Here is a 19290-nt window from a genome sequence, read left to right as displayed (position 1 = left end):
GCAAAATGACCTCCAGCAGGCCACAAATGTGCATGTGTCTGCTCAAATGGTCAGAAACAGACTCCATGAGGGTGGTATGAGGGCCCGACGTCCACAGGTGGGGGTTGTGCTTACAGCCCAACACCGTGCAGGACGTTTGGCATTTGCCAGAGAACACCAAGATTGGCAAATTCGCCACTGGCGCCCTGTGCTCTTCACAGATGAAAGCAGGTTCACACTGAGCACATGTGACAGACGTGACAGAGTCTGGAGACGCCGTGGAGAACGTTCTGCTGCCTGCAACATCCTCCAGCATGACCGGTTTGGCGGTGGGTCAGTCATGGTGTGGGGTGGCATTTCTTTGGGGGGCCGCACAGCCCTCCATGTGCTCGCCAGAGGTAGCCTGACTGCCATTAGGTACCGAGATGAGATCCTCAGACCCCTTGTGAGACCATATGCTGGTGCGGTTGGCCCTGGGTTCCTCCTAATGCAAGACAATGCTAGACCTCATGTGGCTGGAGTGTGTCAGCAGTTCCTGCAAGAGGAAGGCATTGATGCTATGGACTGGCCCGCCCGTTCCCCAGACCTGAATCCAATTGAGCACATCTGGGACATCATGTCTCGCTCCATCCACCAACGCCACGTTGCACCACAGACTGTCCAGGAGTTGGCGGTTGCTTTAGTCCAGGTCTGGGGGGAGATCCCTCAGGAGACCATCCGCCACCTCATCAGGAGCATGCCCAGGCGTTGTAGGGAGGTCATACAGGCACGTGGAGGCCACACACACTACTGAGCCTCATTTTGACTTGTTTTAAGGACATTACATCAAAGTTGGATCAGCCTGTAGTGTGGTTTTCCACTTTAATTTTGAGTCTGACTCCAAATCAAGACCTCCATGGGTTGATAAATTGGATTTCCATTGATTATTTTTGTGTGATTTTGTTGTCAGCACATTCAACTATGTAAAGAAAAAAGTATTTAATAAGATTATTTCTTTCATTCAGATCTAGGATGTGTTGTTTAAGTGTTCCCTTTATTTTTTGAGCAGTATATTTTAGACAACAACAAAAGAATTTAACCAATGTCAGACTCCAACCACAACAGTATGAACAGTAAAACTAGATTGATGAGTGCAGTAGCTTCCATAGATTAGAGGTTAGTGTCCCTAAACAAGACAGCCTGCTTCTGTTCCAGGCAATAACAATCATACTATGGGCCATTATTGACATGGAGAACATGGAATTGATGGAAAATTACTTTCCAGACTGCACATAATACTCTCAGCAGAACAGAATTTGAACATAGTAGAAGTGCAGTGACTCTTTCTGCAGATGTTTAATGTTTTAAAGGTTATATTATACATGTAACATTTCCACCTGCAATTAGTGCCAAATGTCAATTACATACTAGTAGTAGCAAAGGAATAGAAACACGAGTAAAACATATCTATGTTTTACCGTGACTAGCCGATCCGGCTGTTGTATGTACAACTTCACGAGTTCACAATAGCAAAAACATAAGCAATACAAAACTTCTTCACGTCCTTGCAACTGATATTTTTTTTTTATTATGATAAAGTAAGAAGCCAGTGTCCTACAAAAAAAACTAAAATGTAAATATTACATTTAATGTTTTAAGAGTATTTTTCTTCATACGGTATGTTTATCTATTTGGGTGTTTGCCAGGTTCGCCAGACTCTCGCTACATCCGGGTGGAGACCTGTATGTTTATGGTGAAGCTGCCTCAGTACAGCTCCCTGGATGTGATGCTGGAGAAGCTGCGCTACGCCATCCACTACCGTGAAGACCCTCTCAGCGGCTAAAGGGCCCTGATGGATGGAGTACACCACCTCCATATAAATGCAGCTTCAACACCAACCCTACTATTTATTACCCATACAGCCCCACCCTCTCAACCCCTCTCCTGCCCAACTTTACTTCCACCCTCTCCTGGAACTACCCACAGAACAGAGGGCCAACCTGCTTCACCAAGAAGACACTGAAGCTTTTCTTTCTTCTACTTGTTTTATGTTTGTTTTGTGCCCGTGCTTAATTTCAAAAACATTCTAATCAGGTTGAGCATTTCAGGGGTGTTGTTTTGACTGTTTTTTTCATAGCTGATGTAGGGGAGTTCAACCCCACTTTCCTTGACACTAACGTTGTTAACTCTTCTGTTTTGGAGTGGCAGTGAGCTCACCGATCACTACACACATAGTGGGAGGCACCTGCGACAGGGCACATACCCTTTTTGATTCTAGGGAAAGTTACTCTCTCTTCCACCTTATTTCCCCTCACTTTTCTCCCCATCCCTCTTTCAGAGGACTTGGTGTGGTCTTCTAAGCTTAGTTCTTACTGCTTCCCTCCCAGCCTTCCAGAGGGTATTCTTTCTAAGGCATGCCTTTACCACAAGCACCTCCTCAAGAGGCTCTGTGTGAAAAGGAAACTCAAAATATTCCTCTGGAATCAAGGCTTAATATCTAAAAGGAACTCTATGATTTTTTTTACCAGGTCAGCTCTCTGCAGTCAAACGTTGACAAGCACTCTATATGACATTATATAGTTACTGCCTGTAAAGATGGACTGCTAAAAGACAAAACTAACTATCAGCCTATATATCCAGTGAATATGGTTGATTTAAGTCTATAAAGAGGGTATGTATATAAGTCTTGTAAAAAGTCATATTAATCTATTATGTGAGGTTGCAGTTTTGAGTTTTGAAACTATCCTAGTAGCCGTGGCAGCAGGGTAAGGTCAGGTACACTGAAGTTGACTAACAGACTAAAGCTCTACCTGGTTGTCAAGTCTGGCTTTCTGGGTTGCCAGGTCTGCTATACTTGCATTTCAGGTTGCGAAACTTGTGTTGCTTTGTGAAATTTGAGGGAGATGTTGTTATCCCGAGCTGCCCTCCCACACTGCTTGTGTGCTACTGAATGTGCGCCGAATCCCCCCCGCCAAACACACACAATCCACTCACCAGGGGGTCTAGCCTTTTTATATATTTCCTGTGATGAATGAGCAGTGGTTCTGCTGCTTTTTTGTTTGTTTTATTTGACCCATAACCAAAATGTTTCAGCTGTGTAAAGACTTCACAGAAGAAAACATGTAAATAGACTTCTACATTATATTTGATGGCAGTTTTTTTTAAATTACTGCTTCACTTCAACAATAAATTTTTTGTTTTGTTTTGTTCTGTGCTATTCTTCCAGGGAAAAAAATATGATTATAAAAATTATATATCTAGGGTCTTCTTTATTGGATATCCAGTTTGTTTGGGTTTTATTTTTTAACAATTTTACCAATGAAATGACTAGTTATATGTCACCTTAATGTCTTGGAACTCAGATGGATTCTATCGCTCATTCTCTTCTACTCCATGGTGAAACATGTTTTCTTGTGTGAGTTAAACAGCCATTTGACTTGGATGGGACTTGAACACAATGACAGCTACCACAAAATATTTAAGATGGATGTTTGGATTGCTTGCCAAATTAGTTTGGTTTTGTTCTTTAAAAGGGTAAATCGCTGCTAACAAGGACACTCTCTTTCTGTTCTTACCTCCTTTTGGAGGATTAGAATAGACCATTAAAATGGACATATTCATACAAAGGGGTGTTGCGATAAGAAAATGTGTGCTGTACATTTACTTGATATTTATTACAATTATTTATGTTTGCATTAACTTAACTTTTACTGTCTTACCTCTGCACATCAGAAACATAACACAGATCTCTAAAATGGATTATAGAGGGGTAAAGAATAAGATGGCGTTTGAGATTTCTGTGTCACAATAAAACATTTCTTGATGTAATCGTCTTGTTGTTCACTTATTTCTCTTGTGTTAGTGTCAGGAGACACACTCAGGAAAAACACATGGTGTACACCCTATGCGCCCAAGGAGGCTAAGCGGAAGGATTAAGTCACATCAATATTTGATATTTTTTTCTGTTTGAGGGTCAATATCACAAAACAGTGCCATTTGGACCATGCAACATTTAACATTTTTATTTCAGAATTTGTATTCCTTTAATGTTTTACTATAAAAAGGAAATATTAGACTTGTAGAAAATGTTGGCCAAGCTCCAGCACTTAGAGTTAGATAATTATAAACACATTTTCAGTGAATCAGCCATATATGTCCACCCTGTTACGGACATGCACTTAACTGTCTTTAATTACTTTCATTGGACTATTTTAATAATATTTACATTTTCATAAAGCTTTTGTGTCCCCTTGTCAACCCTGTCCATTTGTTCAGGCCAAATTCTAAAGAAATAACAGATGTCGTAAACAATGTGTGGTTTTATACAGAACTTCATCTAATATGCACCTTATCTTTCTAAATTGAGACAGGTATTAATTATATTTTATCCAAGTTTATAATTGTGTGGTGTTGGCCGTGTCTTACTCTAAAATACATGACACAAATTCTTGATATTTGACAATGTAACTGAATTAATTTGAACAAGATGCAAAGGTAACAGGGTGGACAGCTATAACGGGACAGAACATGAATACTGAATACTGAACACTGAATAGATATCTACGTAGTAATACATGTAGTAACAACATTGGAACTGCTATTTAGTTACATATTCATTGTGAAAAACAACTCAAAAATACTTTGTCGGTACAAAATCATTGGAATTAGCATTAAAACACATTCCTGTCTCTCTCTTCCTCCCCCCCTCTCTGGCGCCCCGTCTTTCCATCTCTCCCCCCTTTCACCCCAAATGCTCTTCCACATACTTCCAGGTGGATTTTTCCATCTGCACAGAGCGTTTATTAACAGCCTGTAGCTCTGGCATCAGACAAATGATCTGTCCATCAGAATACCAACAAATATGTTCCTTTGGACTTGATGCACTTCACCTTAATGTGATGTTTCTCTACATCCATGATGATGCCAGGGTATCCTTCATGGTCATAATTGACAACACACCACTCCCCTACGTGATTAAGTTCAATAGAGCCAGGTCGCCATATGGTGTCATGCTTGTCATGAGATGCAGGGAGCTGGTTAGACGCTGCAGGGTCACCCAGAGTTGCCTCTTTGAGCTGAAAACAAAGACAGTCCAACATGCCACTATCCTTCTTGCAGAGACAAGTAATGTCCCTGTATTTTATCTGGCTTGGTGAGACACTGACAACCTGATGAATCTTCATCGTTCCTTTAATGGCATCTAAGGCAGGCATCTGAGGTGAGAAGAGATAGCATATGATAAGATATAAAGAGTAACAAACACCTTATATATTTCAATACTCAACCAGCTACTGTACAAGAAAAATGTATGTATGTGTGTATTGGGAGGAAGGAGGGTTACCTCTACTCTTGCCTCAACAACATGAATAACATCTCCACAGAGGAGTTAGGGCCGTTTAAGACAGTGTACAGGGCCTGTGCATGTTGGATATCCTTTCCATGGTGCACTGCTCTATCTGCAGATCTCTTGAGGGCCCCTCAACCCCCATCTGGTGCCCACTTGCTGTGTCTGGCCTCAAAGAAATTCCAGTTGACCTCTTGAAAACCTTGTTTATGTGGTTCTGTGACAATTAGGTAGAAGTTCCCTTTTTGCTTGCATTGTGTAGACGGCAAGTCACTAAAGAAATGAAAAAGTTTGACATCAGGGTACTTCTGCTTCAACATAGCATCAAGGTGGGCCAAAATGGCAGGTGGATCATGTCTCCGTGATGGTGAAATGGAGCAAAAAGCAATTGGTGGTTGGTATGTAGCAGTGTGGAGCACTCCAGTGTGGAGAGTGTCTTGCTGGTGAGATCCTCCAAAATGCACGGACTGGATCTCTTGACTGTATTTGCATGAATAGTTTTTGCTGAAGTCAATGTGCAGCAAGCATTCTTTGTTCTTCAGACTCTCCCTACGCTCCCTATAGGCCCAGTATTGCCACTTGATATTAAAGATGTGTTGCCTAAACTTGGCGAGTCTATCTTGAAACTGACTGACCAGTTCAGTTTCTGTTATTGTGACCTCCCTCTTCACGGTTATCATGGAGCACTTCTCTTCATCTTTTTGGATCTTCTCCATTGTGTCAGAGGAACTTCTACATTCCCAGGAGGTTTCAGAGTTGGATGAGTGGTGAGGAAGCAATCCTTACATTCACCATAAGCACATAGCTTCGATTTCTGGTCACACATACTTGAGTCAACCATGTCCTCAAGGTTTTTGGTGGACAAAAGCCCAAGGCTGTGAAAAGAATTTGCCATGAACTGTAAATTGTCATGGGTTTTGCACTGACAAGTTTCACAATCAGTGTCATTGGGCGTAACAACCACAAATGTTCTGAGGCGGCAGAAGGAGGTATAGGACAAGTGGCCTAGTTCCTCAGACAGGAATTTCCTATGCAGATTATTCATTGTGTCAGTCAAAAGCCTCTTCTGCATTTTGTTCTTTAGTCGTGTGATGGTTTGTTTGCGGCCGGTCGTTATACGAATTACATCATCACGGAGAAAGAAATCCTTCACTTTCCTTTTGATTTCTGTTTCTGTTCTGCTTCCCTTCCTTTGTCAGAAAAAAGCAAAGGTCCCCTTCCAACTTCACTCTCTTATTTGAAAAACCCAACATCGTCTGGGCATACTTCTGAAGTGTGTACTTCTTCAGTATATTAACAGAGGTCACTTTCGCAATGATTTGCTTGTTCTTCTGTTTCCTTGCATTTCTGTATTTTGTTTTGATATCTTTAATGAGAGATGTGTGGAAGAGAAGAGCCCTCTTAATAGGTGATGTCACATTCTGAGGTCTCAAACTACTTTGAGGACGTACAGAAAACAGTCAATATTCGTATAAAAAGTGCAGTATTTAACATAAAAAGACTATACATAAGATAACATTTTATGAAGAAAATATGTAAATATTCTTTTAAATGTATAATTTTATTCTGATTTATTCTCGTTGGAGTTGATTGAGCAGCACTTGGGACATTGAAAAACTGCCTCCTTCCACTGAAATAAAATAGTCTAAAAACTACTTCTATGTCATTATGCTTCTATCATCATGAAGGCATACACACATAAGGATCCTTTTGAAATTTGATCCAGTGTATATTTTTTATATACAATTTTGAGTGATTTATCTTGAGGACAAAAAATAGTGATATTGACCGTGCAGTGTTTTTTCGCCAGCCACATTCACTGGCATTTAATCTTAGCGTAAATCAACTTCATTTTCCAGTCTTTGCTTAGATGTGTGTTTGGCATATGCTATTCTAGCAGATAAAATGTTGATGATTTTCTTCACACATCATTGCAGTGGCACGATCGGACAAAAGCGGCCTCGGGCAAGTCCAAAGGCGGAAGGGTATGTCTCTTCATAAACAACGAACTGTATGGGGCCATAAACAAACAAGAAACTGCTCACCAAGAGGCATTGTTTCTGGTGGGCAGAATTTAACGAGGGGAGATTTAAAACCATTCTACCTCAATTTTACCAACACATCTCCGGCGCCACTAGGGGTGCTAAAACTCTAGACCTCTTTTATTCTACCCACAGAAAAGCATATAAGGCCCTCCATTGTCCTCCCTTCAGCAAATCTGACCATGACGCTATTCTACTGCTTCCTGTTTACAATCAAAAGCTCAAACAGGAAGTACCAGTGATGCTATCAATAAAAGACCAAGTCCATATTATAGCAAGAGCAGCTCAAATAAGCAAAGAGAAATGACAGTCCATCATCACTTTAAGACATGAAGGTCAGTCAGTACGAAAAATGTCAAGAACTTTGAATGTTTCTTCAAGTGCAGTCGCAAAAACCATCAAGTGCTATGATGAAACTGGCTCTCATGAGGACCGCCACAGGAATGGAAGACCCAGAGTTACCTCTGCTGCAGAGGATAAGTTCATTAGAGTTACCAGCCTCAGAAATTGCAGCCAAAATAAATGCTTCACGGAGTTCAAGTAACAGACACATCTCAACATCAACTGTTCAGAGGAGACTGTGTGAATTAGGCCTTCCTGGTCAATTTGCTGCAAAGAAACCACTACTAAAGGCCACCAATAAGAAGAAGAGATTTGCTTGGGACAAGAAACACGAGCAATGGACATTAGATCGGTGGAAATGTGTCCTTTGGTCTGGAGTCCAAATTGTTACAGTTCCCACCGTAAAGCATGGAGGAGGAGGTGTTATGGTGTGGGGGTGCTTTGCTGGTGACACTGTCTGTGTCACCAGCCAAGAATTCAAGGCACACTTAACCAGCATGGCTACCACAGCATTCTGCAGCGATACGCCATCCCATCTGGTTTGGGCTTGGTGGGACTATCATTTGTTTTTCAACAGGACAATGACCCAACACACATCCAGGCTGTGTAAGGGCTATTTTACCAAGAAGGAGAGTGATGGAGTGCTGCATCAGATGACCTGGCCTCCAAAATCCCCCGACCTCAACCAAATTCAGATGGTTTGGTATGAGTCGGACCACAGAGTGAAATAAAAGAGTGTGGGAACTCCTTCAAGACTGTTGGAAAAGCATTCCAGGTGAAGCTGGTTGAGAGAATGCCAACTCTTTTTCTGTTTACTATATGACTCCGTATGTGTTATTTCATAGTTTTGAAGTCTTCACTATTATTCTACAATGTACAAAATAGTAAAAATAAAGAAAAACCCTTGAATGAGTAGGTGTTTTAAAACTTTTGACTGGTAGTGTACAGTATATACACACACGCATACCGACAACACAAACACACATTCATGCTCACACTCATATGCTGCTGCTACTCTGTTCTTTATTTTATTATATACCCTGATGCCTAATCATGTTACCCTGCCTTCATGTACATATCTACCTCAAATACCTCATTGCCCTGCACATTGATCTGGTACTGATACTCCCTGTATATAGCTCCATTCTTATGTTACTGTTTTTCTTTTTCTTATAATGGCTCGCAAGCAATCATTTCACGGTTAAGTCCACACCCATTGTATTCGGCGCGTGAGACAAATAAAACCTTTACTGAAAGGGTGTTGAAAGATAAAGTTGGTTGTCTTGTGGTCCCACAGACTATTGTGAAAGGTTGGGTGTTCGGGTTCCTTATTTTATGCAAGGGCCCTAGTCCCAACTCAAACATGTGTTACATCACCCCAGTCTGCTATAAACCAGACCCCTTTTCAGAGCAACAAGTTCCGGGCCAGTTCCAGCTGGATCTGTGCCTCTCCTCAGTCACCTACCCCCATTCCACCCTTGGTACACTACACATTGTGACCTGTCACATACTATATAAATCCCAGACTGCGTGTATCTTGGGCTGCATGTGAGGAACTCTGAGAATGTTTTGTGCCTGGGACTCTTAAGGTGTTTTGGGTCATTTAACAGGGGGAAGGAAGCCTGTCTTCAGAGGGTCTATATGGACACTCCTGACCTGCAAACCGATATTTAATTTCAGAATTGGTTAAAATTTGGTTAGGGTCAGTTTTAGATTTTGGTCAGCAGTATCCTTATAGTCTCCCCTAACACAGTTGGCTGATCACCTCCTTTTTAAAAATCTGCCAGCCAATGAGGAAACAGAACTGGGTCACAGCCCTCAATAATCAGCCAATTGGATGAGGGAAGGGGGATACAAGTTTAAGACTTCCAGTGTGGTCCCTCTGCAAAAGCTCCTCACCTCAGGCAGAGACACAGATAAGATTAGAGGAACAACAAGGCCAAAGCATGTTCTCACTAAGTGTAACTATCTGTGTACTTCAATATCAATATTATGTCAACGGTTTTTACCATTTATATTTGACAAATAGCCTAAAGCTGTATATTCAATGGGCAGACTACGCTATTCTGATAATTTGCCAGTGACCTCTAAAAGTGCCTTCCCTTATGTGCACCATCTTATCAAGGGCAACACGAAATTCAGTAATTTGTAAGGGTTTTATGACCCTGTAAATTGAGGGATCTTAGAGGACACCTGAACCAAATCCTGACTGATCAAGTTGAAGTCGGAAGTTAACATACAGTTAGGTTGGAGTCATTAAATCTCGTTTTTCAACCACTCCACACATTTCTTGTTAACAAACTATAGTTTTGGCAAGTCGGTTAGGATCTACTTTGTGCATGACACAAGTAATTTTTCCAACAATTGTTTATAGACAGAGTATTTCACTTATAACTCACTGTATCACAATTCCAGTGGGTCAGAAGTTTACATACATTAAGCTGACTGTGCCTTTAAACAGCTTGGAAAATTCCATGGCTTTAGAAGCTTCTGATAGGCTAATTGACATCACATGAGTCAATTGGAGGTGTACCTGTGGATGTATTTCAAGGCCTACCTTCAAACTCTTTGCCTCTTCGCTTGAAATCATGGGAAAATCTAAAGACCTCAGAAAAAACATTGTAGACCTCCACAAGTCTGGTTCATCCTTAGGAGCAATTTTCATACGCCTGAAGGTACCACGTTCATCTGTACAAACAATAGTACGCAAGTATAAACACAATAGGACCACGCAGCCGTCAGACCGCTCAGGAAGGAGACGCGTTCTGTCTCCTAGAGATGAACGTACTTTGGTGCAAAAAATGCAAATCAATCCCAGAACAATAGCAAAGGACCTTGTGAAGATGCTGGAGGAAACAGGTACAAAAGTATCTATATCCACAGTAAAACGAGTCCTATATCAACATAACCTGAAAGGCTGCTCAGCAAGGAAGAAGCCACTGCTCCAAAACCGCCATAAAAAAGACAGACTACGATTTGCAACTGCACATGGGGACAAAGATCGTACTTTTTGGAGAAATGTCCTCTAGTCTGATGAAACAAAAATAGAACTGTTTGGCCATAATGACCATCGTTATGTTTAGAGGAAAAAGGGGGAGGCTTGCAAGCCGAAGAACACCATCCCAACCGTGAAGCACAGGGGTGGCAGCATCATGTTGTGGGGGTGCTTTGCTGCAGGAGGGACTGGTGCACTTCACAAAATAGATGGCATCATGAGGGAGGAAAATGATGTGGATATATTGAAACAACATCTCAAGACATCAGTCAGGAAGTTAAAACTTGGTCGCAAATGGACAATGATCCCAAGCATACTTCCAAAGATGTAGCAAAATGGCTTAAGGACAACAAAGTCAAGGTATTGGAGTGGCCATCACAAAGCCCTGACTTCAATCCTATAGAACATTTGTGGGCAGAACTGAAAAAGCGTGTGCTAGCAAGAAGGCCTACCAACCTGACTCAGTTACACCAGCTCTGTCAGGAGGAATGAGCCAAAACTCACCCAACTTATTGTGGGAAGCTTGTGGAAGGCTACCTGAAACGTTTGACCCAAGTTAAACAATTTAAAGGCAATGCTACCAAATACTAATTGAATGTATGTAAACTTCTGACCCACTGGGAATGTGATGAAAGAAAAAAAAGCTGAAATAAATGATTCTCTACTATTATTCTGATATTTCACATTCTTAAAATAAAGTGGTGATCCCAACTGACCTAAGACAGGGGCTTTTTACAAGGATTAAATGTCAGGAATTGTGAAAAACTGAGTTTAAATGTATTTGGCTAAGGTGTACGTAAACTTCTGACTTCAACTGTCTAAGATAATATTGATTATCATAACTGTTAAGATAGACATGTAAACATTGTTTTGGGAACAACAGCGTAACATGCCTTCTTACGAGACAGTTTTGTTACATCATACCAGAACTGGTTGTCACCTAATTTTCCTTTATAAGACAATGTAATTACAGTAATTCCATTTCAACTGGCATGGTTAGTCCATCTTGCATGGTATGTTGAAACGTTGGTACAATAACGTAAACCAGTCAAAGAGCCACTTGTGTTCCACAGTGGTGGTCAGGAGGTCATTGATAGGCCAGGCCGGTAGAAGAGGTGGCAGGTAGCCTAGTGGTTAGAGTGTTGGACTAGTAACCGAAAGGTTGCTAGATTGAATCCCCGAGTTGACAAGGTATAAAATCTGTTGTTCTGCCCCTGAACAAGGCAGTTAACCCACTGTTCCTAGGCCGTCATTGAAAATAAGAATTTGTTCTTAACTGACTTGCCAAGTTAAATCAAGGTTAAATAAAAATAAATCCAAAATAAAAGGCCTTCAAATGCTGAGTGCATGAATATCTCCCAACCTCACCATATCATCTTTAGGATTGAACCCCTGCGCTGACGTGAACCATATGACTGGTCAATTAGATGCATTTAATATCTGATATGGCTATTGGTCAGAATTTCATCCAATAATAGAAAAAAAATACTGTAGATATGAGAAGTTTTAGTTGCGTTTAGTTTCGTTACATTTAGTTTGTCGTTTTAGTTTATTTATTTGCACAGTAGAAAGAAGCCTCACCAGAATCTAAATAGTAAATTCATAACACAGATTATAGAAAATGGTATTCCAGACAGGATATTCAGGAAAAATGTGTATAATTATATTTATTTTTAAATATCACTCATACAGTACAAAAGAGGTTGAAGAAAATACAACCAATGGTATAGTTTACATGAACATAAAGCATGCTAAATACAAACAACAATACAACTTTACTTGGTTAATTTTAAACCAAGAAGTTAATCATCTAGGCTATTCAATTGAAAGACTACTACTGCCAGAGCAGTAGACTGTATGCCTATCAATGCCTTTCAATGCTTTTCTATCTTAACCGTAAGCTATTGCTGAATCAAAAGTCAGTTCATCCTTCAGCCAGTCATGCCCTTTCAGGAGTATACTGCACACAGTCTGGAATGATTTGACCCAATGGTGTTCATGACTCATAATCAGATGCACATATTGGTAGTGCACAATGGAGATGGGGAGATAAAGCTGGAACGATCTGGGGAATGGAGTGATGGAGAAAGAGTCAGCAGAACCCAAAGCCGTCTGTCTGCCTGCCTAGCTAGATGACATGCCCAACTGCTGCTTCAGTTTCTGGAGCTGTTCCATGCTGATGTTGTTGCCTCCACACACCACGATCACCACAGGGCCCAGGTCCTGCGCCAGCTTGCCCTCCTTCTGCAGTCTGGGGATGATGTCACAGTACACAGCTGCCAGGGCAGCGCCACACGCAGGCTCCACCAGGACCTTCTCATCGTCTGGGGATGGAGGAAGAGGAATTCAGAATCAGAGAGGCTTGTGGGCTTTTTTAGGTATACAGTAGTAATCATATGATCCTCTACACAGGTCTAGCCTACTGTTTGTGATACTCACCAACAAAGCGCTCGACAGCTTTGACAGCCTCCTGGTCTGTGACCACCTCGGAGTAAACGGTATGTTCGCCAGCAAGTTTCAGGGTCTGTGCAGATACTCTTGTCAGGCCCAACGTTGTGGCAATGCTGTGTAGATGAAAATGATAGAATTGTTGTTGTGCATACGGCTTTGCCTTCTTTTTTTGTGCTAACATATGACTGTTTGGCTGTAATGTTAAAGAGATAAATAAATAGCCCACCAAATCTACCTACCTCATCCCCATATTGTTTTTATTTACTTTTCTGCTCTATTGCATACCAGTATTTCTACTTGCACATCATAATCTGCTCATCTATCACTCCAGTGTTCATTTGCTAAATTGAAAATTACTCTGCTACCATGGCCTATTTATTGCCCTACCTCCTCACGCCATTTGCACACATTGTATATAGACGTTCTTTTTTTTCTATTGTGTTACTGACTGTACGCTTGTTTACTCCATGTGTAACTCTGTGTTGTGGTATGTGTCACACTGCTTTGCTTATCTTGGCCAGGTCGCAGTTGTAAATGAGAACTTGTTCTCAACTGGCCTACCTGGTTAAATAAAGGTGAAATATATAAATAAAGATCCTGGTCTCTCGGTGTGAGTGTGACTCTTACGATTTCTTACCTTGTGATCTCAGGCAGAGTGATCAACTTCCCAGCCTTTATAGCAGCATTGAGGCTGTGTGCCCCCATGGTCTCCATCGCTACGACTGGAACATTGTCCCAGCCGGCGCGACGCAGTCCTTCGACAACCCCATTCATGAGGCCTCCACCTCCAACAGACAACACCATCGCCCCAGGCTTCTCCTGCAGCTGGGACTCCATCTCCTTCACCAGAGACGCATGGCCCTCCCTACAAACACATTGAAAAAAAAATGTTTACTTTTCATTCATAATACATTTTATGGTACATTGCAAAGCAGTCCTTAGACTCTGCTTTGTATACATAGTTCTATGTTGACTGGAATGGAACACTAACAATCTTTCGGAATAAGTTTTGTTGTTAATCGTTCATGAGACAAGAAAAGGCTGCCAGTTCTGCTATAATGCTGCTGATAACATTGAAGTCTATTCAGCTGAAGTGTATAGTTAGTGTTTGGCTGTGAAATTAACCAGAAACATTTGGCTGCCATGAGGGTTCAGTAATCTTGTAGAATTAGACTATCTTCAATCCCTCTTGTTAACTGCAGCACAAAAATGCACAATAAGATATCCTCATAGATTCTGCCAATCATCCTATCATTGCACAGAGAATAATGTACAAGTTTTACTCAGTAAAGCATGGTAACACTCAGGATACTACGCATAATAAATGTATACAAGAAAATATGCCACGCAAAGTTTCATTTGGATTGGAATAGAGTTGAATGTTTCTTATCCCTTATCAGCTTTCCTTATTTCATGGAAGACACTCTTACTTTGACTATTACTACCAGTACATTCACAGGAAATAGAGCAACACTGATGTTGCTGAAGTGTATTGATATGGTATCTGTAACTCACCAGATGAAGTGTATTGATATGGTATCTGTAACTCACCAGATGAAGTGTATTAATATGGTATCTGTAACTCACCAGATGAAGTGTATTGATATGGTATCTGTAACTCACCAGATGAAGTGTATTGATATGGTATCTGTAACTCACCAGATGAAGTGTATTGATATGGTATCTGTAACTCACCAGATGAAGTGTATTGATATGGTATCTGTAACTCACCAGATGAAGTGTATTGATATGGTATCTGTAACTCACCAGATGAGAGGGTCATCAAAGGGAGAGATGAAGATCCATCCAGGGTTGTTGGCCACAAGCTGTTGTCCATATTCAATGCACGCATTCAACGCCTTGCCATGAATGACCACATCGGCGCCTTCGTCCCTCAGCCTCTCAACTGTTGGTTCCGGGGTGACACTGGGCACGACAATGGTGGCAGGTACCCCAAGCTTACGGGCAGAGTAGGCAGCCGCCATACCAGCATTTCCTCCTGTGATGGAGAAATGACATTGGCCACTTTAGGAAAACGGATACTATACGGAGAGTGCTTGGCTGAAAGATCCCATAAGCATATAGATTTCTGAGATAATATGTTATGCTTCTTGTATTGTGACAAAGATTTTTAAGTGGATTGATTACTCACCTGAACAACAGACAAATCTCTCACAGCCTCGTTCAGCCCACTGAAAGACAACAAAGAGCACATGATATGACTCACAGTTCTGTTCCCCTTTATGAGAAGAACTCAAGGGCCCCCACATTGAAAATATCAAATCAAATCAAATTAGTCACATGTCCAGTGTTTAGACTGACCTCCTCAAACTGGTCTGGACTGGTCCTACTGGGAACATGCTATATACGATTCCCCTGTACATCCACACCCCATGTTCTTTTGCTGGGGCCCCTAACATGCATTCTAGCACAACAACATCAGCCCATCTTATCACAAGCACCCCCTCACTCCACATCCTTTTCCTCTCCGAACTCATGAGCCTAAGATTGTAGGTATGGGTGATTCACTCACTGTCTTGCAAAGGTGTCCAATGCCCCTGATCTTGAAGGATCCTGTGGGCTGGGATGACTCTAGTTTCAGGTAGACAGTGGTGCCTGCTATTTTGGTCAGGGCAAGGCTCTCCCTCAGTGGGGTGGCCATGTGAAGAGCTCTCTCCTCTGGGTTGTTCATTTCTCTAGCTGAGGACAGACAAGTTGATTCATTCATGTGTTACAAGTGTGAACACACATGAATTCATACATTTCCAATAATTGTGGAGGAAGAGCTTAACATGAATGTACTCTTGTGTTCATGCACCTCATTGTGCAGACGCTCTTATCCAGAGCAGTTATGGTAAGGTGCCTTGTTCAAGAGCACATAGACAGATGTGCAACCTTTTGGTTACTGGTCCAATGCTCTTAACCGCTAGGCTACATTTAAGTGTTAATTCACAGAGAAAGATCAGCAGTGGATACAAGCATTAGAGGAAGAGCTCCACATCAATGAACATCCCCCACATTAAAGGTTGAGTTCAATATCACTCTATTAGTACTACAGAAAGAACATCAATAAAAACCTATGAGCAAGCAAGGGAGAAGACTGCCTCTCTAAGACAATTACAAACTGTGTAATAAATACAGGTAAAAAATAAATAAAATAGGTGCTTATAATAGGTACTTAAATATAATAATATTTCTTACATCAAATTAATTATGTAGGCATATTATAATTTTCTTCCAAAGCTTTTACAATTGCTTCAATAACAGACCCTATAAATAGAAAATATGAACAATCCAAACAAGCACATATATTGCAGGCTTTAAGACCAAGACAATCAAAGTAAAGTTTCACTTTACCTTAGTAGACTTCTGTTTCAGGGTAAAATGCAAACTTCTCAACAGTCAGGTCAAGTGAGACAATAGACAGTTCCAGTCGAGCTTTTACTGATGAGAGATAGAAGATGGATTTATTCATACTAGGCAGCGGGGACCTCCCTCCGCAACCAATCACCGCTGGGCACTCCTCTGATGTCACACAACGCCCACTTTCCCTAGACTAGACAGGTGGGGATTTTAGAGCTTTTGTCACACCCCGTTCCCCTAATAAGTTCTAAGACAACATAATATATTGTACATTTCTGTTAAATGTATTGATTTTAAGCTAGCATGGTGATGTACTCAAATTGATTAACCGATATGATCACCGATACATTTAAGAAAAATAGGATAAACATAATGTCTTTGGAAATTAGAGCAAATCTGTATTAACTGTCCTGCATATTATGATATATTATATTTAGATTTGCTGGGCCTACAGGCTATGAACTGTAGTAACTTAATTAATGGGCACCTTAACTTACATCATGCATTATCAAATAATCCTAGATAGGCCTACAAAAATACTAGGCTCTTGCTAAAATGATGGTCATAATTTGGATAATGGAAACAACATTAAATTACATTCCACTCCCTAGCAGGAGAATACCCAATACAGAAGGAAATGTATCTTGCTTGTATTCACAAATGCACGTTTTTATGTCCCTTGCTTTAGTTGTATTCACATTTTACGTTATTGACAGTGTGTAATAAATTACTGAACTAATTATTTAAACGTGGGTGTAAAGACCATTTTTACACGGTGTCCTCTGGCTGCGCTGGCTTTGCTGCAGGGGTCCATATCATTGTCATTACCAAAAGAGTCGCGACTGTTTTGACTGTGTTCGGTCGAACCTGCGAACACATCTAGGCGAGTGGCCTCTGCTCAGCGACAGCAAATGTCATGTTGACGACTCAAACCTGACTGATCCGGCTTGGAGTCGAAAGAGAAGCCCGAGAGTATAGGCATTAAACCTTTTGCATCCCTTTGATATTTTAAGTAGAAATTGTGCACCAATATTGCATTTTAAAAGCCTGCTATATTACATTGGTGCCCTTTAATATAGACCATTAATATAGACCACATGGAGAATTAAATCAATCTGAATTTTTAAATGAATAAAGACTTGCTAAAGTGCAAAAATACTGCTGTTTTACATTATTTTAACCCACTTAATCAGGGGGGGCCAGTGCCCCTGTGACAACAATTTTGGACCCCCTTGTGGCCCCCCTAAATGTGGAGTATGAAATCATTTTTACATAACACATTTTTGCCATCTTTCTTTTTTTACATCCGTTATTAGACAGTGGCAACGCGGAACACTAATGATTATGAACATGGTCTTTTGCCTGCTAATGCAGTGAAGAAAACGATACGACAACAATAACGTCTAATGTAACTGGCCCCTCTAACAGTACAACTGGCCCCAGCTTGGCCCCCCCCAGTTGAAATGGTATAGAACCGCCACTGCTGCCCCGATGAAGGGGTTTACCTGTCTGAGCCATGTGAAAAGCTAGCTATTTGCTGGCACAAGTGGGGACAATTCAGGCTGAGGAGTATGTTTCACACATCCTCATGTGCTACACTTGCATTCAATTGCCACCCTGTTGCACACAGCTACCATTCCCCCTGTCACAAGGAGATTTATGGTTGATTTAAGATGATATCATCAAATCTGTTATGGTCAAACCTGTCGAACGTGCTTTTTATGACAGAATGTTAAAATCAGCTGAAATTAAAAGATACCAAGATACACTTCTCAAAAGGCACTGAATTGTTGGAAAAACCCAAGTATATTCAGATACATTTTTGCTGAAAATAAATAAATGAATGATCTGTATGACCCCTAATCTCGCTGTCCGCATGTATAACTCACTGTAAAATTGCCTAGCGCAAAACGACAAAGTTAAATAGACTCTATCATGCTATTAAAGACTTAAGAAATGCATTGCTGTAGCCTACACTATTTAACTAATTGCGATCACAGAGCACTTACATATTTTAGACCTAAGCATTATCATTAACGTTATATCATGCATGGACCTCTAAACAAAATAAAAATATTGAATTAAAGTTATTCTATTGTCCTAAATAATGGAAAACGAACAGAGCTACCACGCTATCCAACGATTACGCACACAAATGTAGTCTTCCACAAAGCACTTTCTGTCTCAGCATAAAATGCTTGAGTATCTCACGATGAACCTTGGAAAAATGTACATGTTGGTGCAGACGTGATCAATGTCTAAAATCACAACTCTTCATGTGCAGTTCGAACTAGGTAAAAGCTGCTCACGTTTCACGTGCGTCTGGAGAGGTTAATTGAAAAAAAGATAACGTATTGGCATGCTGTAAAGTACTGTCCCCATGATGAGAACATTTGATAAAACAATATGTCAAAGTTTCTGACTGATTGTATATTATAGGCTACCTTTGTAATGATCCCAAGAGACCGTAAAAAGTGATCTAATATGCCTTGTGATCTCTCCATGGTGCGCGCATCGTTTTAGTTTCAATATTTATAGGAAAGTCCGAGAGCATACATTGCGCAAACAGTTCCATAAACCATTTATGAAAATTAATGTTCAGTCTGATTTCTGTCCACCTTTAAGTGATTAGGCCTGACTGCATGTGTGTAGGACTAGGCTTTTGCCGACCTAGATGTCTGAGCTGAGCTAGATGTCTGAACGTTGTGAACTGAAATGCTGAGTCAGAATCAGAACTAGGATGTTTACCTAATGTTTTCCTCGAGTGTTTACGTCAAAAGAATATTAGGACAGAT

At 40.8% G+C, this 19290-nt stretch overlaps 2 protein-coding genes across 6 annotated transcripts in view; one reads left to right on the top strand and one right to left on the bottom strand.

Annotated features, from left to right (window-relative positions):
* LOC106580373 (putative E3 ubiquitin-protein ligase HECTD4) overlaps positions 1-3786 on the top strand; it is a 72020-nt gene extending 68234 nt beyond the window's left edge. For all 5 annotated transcript variants that reach the window (XM_014161358.3, XM_014161355.3, XM_014161357.3 and 2 more), the window contains one exon: positions 1665-3786. In XM_014161358.3, coding sequence (XP_014016833.1) covers positions 1665-1801 — 137 coding nt within the window. In that variant the 3' untranslated portion in view covers positions 1802-3786. The remainder of the gene's footprint in view (positions 1-1664) is intronic.
* Positions 3787-12322: 8536 nt separating this feature from the next.
* On the bottom strand, positions 12323-16596 carry LOC106580394 (L-serine dehydratase/L-threonine deaminase). The gene is made up of 7 exons (XM_014161399.3): positions 16490-16596; positions 15666-15832; positions 15285-15324; positions 14900-15131; positions 13770-13997; positions 13121-13245; positions 12323-13005 (listed from the first exon to the last, which is right to left on the bottom strand). Exons 2-7 carry the CDS (start codon positions 15822-15824, stop codon positions 12806-12808), a joined length of 984 nt encoding a protein of 327 aa, XP_014016874.1. The 5' UTR covers positions 15825-15832; positions 16490-16596; the 3' UTR covers positions 12323-12805.
* Between the last annotated feature and the right edge of the window lie 2694 nt (positions 16597-19290).

Source organism: Salmo salar, chromosome 20 (assembly GCF_965601325.2).
Source record: "Salmo salar chromosome 20, fSalSal1, whole genome shotgun sequence".
NCBI lineage: Eukaryota > Metazoa > Chordata > Actinopteri > Salmoniformes > Salmonidae > Salmo > Salmo salar.
This window is presented reverse-complemented; position numbering and strand designations above follow the sequence as displayed.